We start from the raw sequence: 7,543 nt of genomic DNA, 5'->3' as shown, positions 1-7,543 counted from the left end.
ACAATTTGGTTAGGGACTTTCTTGCATGCTTCTCACCAATTCATGGAGTTTGCTGTGATGGACATAGGAGAGAGTACGAAAAAATTCTATTATAGAAAAAGAGAAAGAATAGAGGATAGGTAAATAAGAAAGACTTGAATTTTAAAAACTTCACTTGGTTATAAGAAAAGGGTTACAAGAGATGTTTATAGGACTTCATGGAACCTTCTATATACTAGATGTTTTAGAATTTCATGATAAAAATTTTTGATTTTTGCAGAGCCTTCTAGAGAAATCTTGCTACTATATTCGTAGGACTTTCTAGAAAATTTTTTTTTCTATATTCGTAGAATTTTTTAGAGAAATCTTTCTTCTATATTCATAGGATCTTTTATAATTTTTTTTTTTATATTTGTAAGGTTTTCTAAAAAAATCAAGTTTAATTCCAACACCCCCCCTCCTTAAACTTGAACCTTCATGACTTCAAGTATCCTTCTTAGCTTTTCAAACTCCACCATCTTAGGAGATTTTGTGAAGATATCGACTACTTGATCTTTTATTGGAATGTGAAGAAGTTGTACTTCTATATTTTTGATATAATCTTGAATGAAGTGAAATCTTGTGTCGATGTGTTTGCTTCGATCATGGAAGACTGAATTTTTGGCAAGTTGTATAGCTGATTTGTTATCAACAAAAATACTTATTGGCTCTTCTTGTGAAATCTTCATTTTTTGTAGAAGTTTTTGAAGCCATAGTGCATGATAAACATAATTTGTTACTGCAACATACTTTGCTTCACAAGATGAAAGTGTAACAATTTGTTGCTTATTTGAAGACCATGTGAACGCTGCACCTCCAATAAAAAATAAATTGACTTGTGCTTTTTTTATCATCAATATCTCCAGCCCAATTGCTATCACAAAATTCAACTAGTTTTATTGGGTTAGTAGATGAATAAAATATACCATAATCTTATATACCTTTGATATATTGAAGAATTTTTTTTGCGGCAAATAAGTGATTCATTCTTGGCTTCTCCATGTAACGACTTACAACTCCAACACTATAGGCAATATCCGGTCTTGTGCTTGTGAGATATTTTAAGCTTCCAATCAAACTTTTGTAATATATTGGATTGACAAGATCTTTTTCTCCATCTTTGCTCAATTTGGTGTTGTATTCAATTGGGGTGTTGTTAAAATTGTACTTCTCCATGTTCAATTTCTCCAAAATCTCCTTTGCATATTTGTTTTGTAAAATGAATATATCTTCATTTGATTGATTGACTTTAATGCCTAAAAAGTAAGACATTAAGCCAAGATCATCTCAAATTCTTTAATCATTGAAGTCTTGAAATCTTCAATCATTACAAGACTATTTTCTGTGAATATCAAATTATCCATATATAGGCAGACAAATAGAACACCACCAATATTGTTAGTCTTTATATAAAGAGAATGTTCAAGAAGATATTTTTGAAAATTATTTTCAATAAAATATTTATCAATCCTTGTATTCCAAGCTCATGGAACTTGTTTCAATCCATAGAGAGCTCTTTTGAATTTATAGACTTTTTCTTCTTATCTTTTTTAAATGAAACCCAAAGGTTGTTCTACATAGACTTCTTCATCTAAATAGCCATTCAAGAAAGCTGATTTCACATCTATTTAAAAAATTTTCTATTTTATTTGAGTCACTAAGAAAATAAAAGATGTACCATCTCCATTTGAACAACGGAAGGAAAATTTTCAACGTAGTCAATACCATATTGTTGTTTGTAACCTTTCACCACCTAGCGGGCTTTGTGCTTTTCAATTTCTCTTCTTGCATTTGTCTGTCTTGTACACTCATTTGACTCCAATGGATTGATGACCTTGGAGAAGATTTGTGAGTTTCCAGGTGTTGTTCTTCTAAATTGATAAAATTTTTTCATGCATGGCATTTCTTTGTTTTTCTTCTTTATTTACTTCATGGAACTCAATTGGATCACAATCTATAAAATGGTAAAACATAGTATAATCATTAGCATAAAAATATCTTGTGACGTCAAGCAATTCTTAGATACTCCAACTTGTGTGTACTCTTCTTGAGAATAAACTATTTGAACTTTTTGGTGGAGATGGATGTCTTGGACTTTATTGTGGGGTTGATGGAATTTCTTCTTGATGCTTTAGCTCTTCTTCTTCTTTAATATATACCTTATTTTTTTGTATTTTGTTATTATGTTGTCAACTCCACATTTGATTTTTATCAAAATCAACATCTCTTGAGAAGATCACTTTCTTTGTAATAGGATTATACACCTTATAGCCACTTAAATTTTCAGCATAGCCTAAAAGAATGCACTTTTCTCCTTTGTCATCAAGTTTGATTTTTTTCTTTTCAGACACTTTGACATGAGCAACACTTCCAAGGATACGAAGATGACCAACCTTAGACTTGTATAAGCTCCATACTTGCTCAGATGTCATATTGTAAAGCTTTTTTAAGGAAAACTTGTTTAACAAATAAACTGCACAAGTAACTGCTTCTTTCCAAAATTTTTTAGGTATATTTTTATCTTTCAATATGCATCGAACCATATTTAAAATAGTTCTATTCTTTCTTTCTGAAACTTTATTTTATTGAGGTGAATAAGGCATGATAACTTGATAAAAAATTTTATGTTCTTTGAAAAAATTTGAAAACTCATTAGACAAATACTCGTTGCCATGATCCGATCTTAAAGTTTTAATTTGAAAACCACTTTGTTTCTCAATAAGAGACTTGAATTTTTAAAATTTTTGAAATACTTTACTCTTTTTTTTCAACAAATAAATTTACATCTTTTCAAAATAATCATTAGTGAAGGAGAGATAATATTTGTTACCTCCCATTGATGTTGGTTTGATCGGGCCACAAATATCTGAATGTATCAACTCCAATGATTTTGTTGCTCTTCTTAATCTTCCTAAAATGAAGCTTTTCCTTTGTTGCTTTCTAACTATACAAGTTTCACATTTTTTCTTGGATATTTTCAGCTAAGGCATCTCTATTACCATATTCTTGTTGGACAAAAGTTTTAGTCTATTAAAGTTTAAATGTCCATATCTAAGATGCCATAGAGTAGAATCATCAAAAATTTATACCATCATGCAAGAAGAATCATCAACATGCAAACTTAACTCAAACATTCTATTATTTGACATAGGAACATGTGCAATAAGAGTGTTGTTGTTGTCTCTAATAGAAAGACCTAATTCTTTCATGTGAATGTCATTGTCCTTTTCAAGCAATTGGTCCAAACTAAGAATGTTACTTTTCATGTCTGAAATATAATAAACATCCGATATAAAATTTTATGTACTATTTTTGAGCTTGATGAGGATTTTTTCTTTTCCTTCAACTGACCTTATAGAGAAGTCATCAAAAGTCACTGAGCCTTTGAAGCTTTCATCCATCTTAAAAAACATATCCTTCATGCCACACATATGATTGCTAGCACGTGTGTCAAGGTACCAAGTACTTCTTTGGACAACATTAGTAGTATTGTTGTAGGTCAAGAGTAGGATTGCTCCTTCTTCTTGTTCTTTTATAAAATAAATTTTCTCATCAACATAATTAGTATTATCTTTGTACTAACAATCTTTAGCATACTATCCATATTTTTTGCAAACAAAATAATATGGTGCTTGTTGTGCATACCTTCCTCTTCCACTAGGATTAGAAAATCTTCCTCTATCATATCTTCGAGCATGGAAGTCTCTTATGTCTCCTTCTTGATGGAATCTTCCACCTCTTCTTCTTCTTTCATGGCTTCGATCGTGGAAACTTATTTTGTCTTTTGGATCACCTCTCTTGTAGTGTGAGATTTGTTTGAAGTACTTGCTCGACGAATTTTTCCTCCATCCTCTTGGAAAGCTTTTGTTTATATACTTGTAGAGACTCCATGAGTTGCTCTATAGTCATCTCCTCCAGTTCCTTTGATTTTTCAATAGCTAAAACAATGAAGTCAAATTTTGCATCGAAAGAGTGCGAAATTTTCTCCATGACTCGAACAGCGATAATTTCATCACCATTTTTTTTCAATTGATTGACTATAGACATCATTCTTGAAAAATAATCAGATATTGATTCTGCTATTATCATTTTGAAAGATTCAAATTCTGACCTCAAAGACTGTAGCTGAATCTCTTCACCTTTTCTGCTCCTTTATGTATCTTTTGTAGTAAGTCGCATGTCTCCTTTGATGTTGTGGCTCCAGCGATGATTTCGAATATGTCTTCATCTACACTTTGGTGGAGTGTGTAGAGGGCCTTCTTGTTTTTCTTTTTTGACTTTTTATTTTGTTTCTTTTGCTGTTGTATGAGCGTTGCTTCATCTCCGGTCGGCTCCGCATAGCCGTCTTCTACAAGATCTCAAACGTCAAGGGATCCGAGCAAAGCCTTCATTTGGATATATCAATTATCATAATTGCCTTTGGTGGATTTGGGTATTTGGGATTGAACAAAGTTCATGGAGGCCATAGATCTTTTGAGGCTCTGATACCAAGTATAATGGACTTAGGAAGGAGTTAGAAGAAATTCTATTGTAGAGAGAGACAGAATAGAGGATAGGTAAATAAGAAAGACTTGAATTTTAAAAGCTTACTTGGTTACAAGGAAAGGATTACAAGAGATATTTATAGGACTTCATGAAACTTTCTGCATGCTAGATATTTTAGAATTTAATGATAAAAATCTTTAAATTTTGTAGAGCCTTTTAGAGAAAGTCTCCTACTATATTCGTGGGGTCTTTTAGAGAAATTTTTTTTCTATATTCATGGGACTTTGTAGAGAAATCTTTTTTTTTATATTTGTAGGATCTTTTAGAAAAATTAAGTTTAATTTCAACGTGCCACAGTACCACTCTCTTTTGACCGAAGAGCTTCGACTTCAGGTCCAATATTTGAAAACAATATAATCTATACTCATAGCCACTAATACATATCTTTGTGCAAATCAATATATATACAGTAAGATTGATATATAACTTTTAAAATATCTTATTATCTTGTATATATTGGAGGATATACGGCACTCGATCTCTGCAGTGGAGCTATCGTGTGCAAGCTAATCTTTTACGTAACTTTCACGTCAACCCATTTCGTACTCACGTAGCAAGCTAGCTATGAAAATCAGAGTATTTTTACCATGTTTGTCTGCGGACGCAGCCAGCTTGCATTCCACCATAACCGAATTGGCGCGCTAGCTTTTGGCACACAAGCGACAAAATGCTCACACCCTACATAAAATCCCAGCCCAGTGCTGCTTCGCCGCACCGAGCTAATCCAACCTCTAGTTTATTTCCTTCTTTCCAATACCCCACCAAGGAATAATGGCACCTTCAGGTCTTGCACGGTTCATCCTCTTCCTAATCCTTTACTTGGTACTCTCCCTCTCCGACGCCGGACGCATCGCCATCTACTGGGGTCAGAACGGCAACGAGGGCACCCTCGACGAGACCTGCGCCACCGGAGACTATGCCTTCGTCAACCTGGCCTTCCTTTGCACCTTCGGCGCCGGCAACACTCCGCAGCTCAACCTCGCAGGCCACTGCGACCCTTTCTCCAATGGCTGCGGCAGCTTTAGCCAAGACATCAAGTCCAGCCAGGCCAAAGGCGTCAAGGTCATGCTTTCCATTGGCGGCGATGCTGGGGCCTACTCTTTGACTTCCAAAGATGACGCCAGGCAGGTGGCTCGATATATCTGGAACAACTACCTCGGTGGGCACTCCTCTTCTCGGCCTCTAGGCGATGCGGTGCTCGACGGCGTCGACTTTGACATCGAGGGAGGGAGCCCGGACCACTACGACGACCTAGCGAGGTACCTCTCGGCTTACAGTGCCAAGGGGAAGAAGGTCTACTTGACGGCAGCGCCGCAGTGTCTCTACCCGGATGCTTGGGTCGGCGGAGCCCTTGACACCGGGCTCTTCGACTCCGTCTGGGTGCAATTCTACAACAGTCCACCATGCCAGTATTCTTCGGGGCATGTGACCAACCTGGAGGATGCTTGGAAGCAGTGGACGTCGGGGCTCAAGGCCACCAATGTCTTCGTTGGCTTGCCGGCAGCGCCAGATGCGGCGGGAAGTGGGTTCATTCCCGTCGGGGACCTCAAGTCTCAGGTGCTTCCGGCGCTAAAGAAGTCTACCAAGTATGGAGGGGTGATGCTATGGTCTAGATACTATGATGACCAGACTGGGTATAGCAAGGCTATCAAGCCTGATGTTTGAGTCATCTTAGCCCTGTCTCTTTTGTTGGATGCTACCGCTTTATATTAATCCGTTGAAGTTCAATATTGCGTGAAATCTTAAGCTGATGTAGTTTATATATGTATGGTGGGATTGTGATCATGTGTTTTGGAGATGGCCGAGCTGGGCTGTGATTTTATATCCCTCGTGAAGCTATTTAAGTTCTTTGCACTTTCATTTTGATATCCATCCACGTTTGAGTACCATAAATAATGCACCAATTGGCTTCACCAGATGACTTATGGACGGAATTTGATGTTATTATTGTTGTTGAGAGTCTCCGGTTCTTGCTATGGCTGGGCTGGGACTCATACCGAGATGGAGGTTGATCACCGGCCGATGTGGAGAAGATTTTCACTAGAGATAGAGTATTCCTTCTCCAAGAGAACCTATAAGAAAGTCCACTCATCGAAAATTTTCTAGTAGTGAATCCTCCCATATTTAAGTCAGCCGAAGCTTTTATGAACAGTAGAATAAGGAGGAAGAATAAAAGAGTCTAGGCTTTTCTTTTGTGGAGAAAGAAAAAATTTCTCCCTGAGGGTCTCCTTCATTCCCTTTTATGTAGAGAGAGTAATTGTCTATTACCAGCAAGCTCAGTAACAGCTTTGCAGAATCTATACCTATTATAGAAAATGGTGTGCTTGCTATACATGTTAGGTATAGACGAAAATTATGCATGTTATCTAGAAGAATTATGTATGACACTTAAACCCATTAGCATGAGATTTAGGGAAACGGCTCCGATATCTTCAGATATACAATTAGCACTGGTTGTCTATCGAGCAGATCAGTTGTCGACACTTATCGAGGCCAGTTAGTTGTGTACTATTGATCGAGTCAGCTCTTTAATATGGCACTATGCTTGATCCAAGTAGACTCGGATCTCCATATCGAGATACATACTTGCAATCTATCTTTGAGGATTTGCATCTCATCGTCGAAAGGATGGGGTTCTCAGTGATGTGGTTAGTACACGGATGAAGTGGGACTTCAGCTAAATCCGAAGTCAGTTGATCCTTCTAGTCCATCGATTTTGTAGTTGGTTAGTGTCCAAGCTCGAGGTCGATTGTCATCCAGGGTCAAATTTTTCCCTAGATAGAGGTCACTCCGGGGTTTTCTGCCCTCTGTGTTCTTCCTTCATCAGGGTGGTTATCAATACATGTATAAGTAGTGAGTCATCTCTCATTCGAGGATCAAACCATATTGATTGGGAAATTGGCTCACTCTCTCAAGTCCCAACACTTGCCTCCCAACTCTTGAGCCCGAGGTGACTTGTCGACTTTAGGCGATGAGAGTA

At 36.9% G+C, this 7,543-nt stretch overlaps 1 protein-coding gene across 1 annotated transcript; it reads left to right on the top strand.

Moving 5' to 3' along the window:
• The first annotated feature begins 5,332 nt into the window (after positions 1 to 5,332).
• Positions 5,333 to 6,390, top strand: LOC105042574 (hevamine-A-like). Its single transcript, XM_010919859.4, has one exon. The coding sequence runs from the start codon at positions 5,335 to 5,337 to the stop codon at positions 6,226 to 6,228; it is 894 nt and encodes a 297-aa protein (XP_010918161.1). The 5' UTR covers positions 5,333 to 5,334; the 3' UTR covers positions 6,229 to 6,390.
• The last annotated feature ends 1,153 nt before the right edge of the window (positions 6,391 to 7,543 follow it).

The sequence above is a fragment of the Elaeis guineensis genome, chromosome 4 (assembly GCF_000442705.2).
Source record: "Elaeis guineensis isolate ETL-2024a chromosome 4, EG11, whole genome shotgun sequence".
NCBI lineage: Eukaryota > Viridiplantae > Streptophyta > Magnoliopsida > Arecales > Arecaceae > Elaeis > Elaeis guineensis.
The sequence above is the reverse complement of the archived record's forward strand: the minus strand, read 5'-3'. Positions and strand labels throughout refer to the sequence as shown.

Excerpts from the sequence above, each read along its gene's own strand:
- LOC105042574 (XM_010919859.4), top strand. The coding sequence starts at position 5,335 with ATGGCACCTTCAGGTCTTGCACGGTTCATCCTCTTCCTAATCCTTTAC.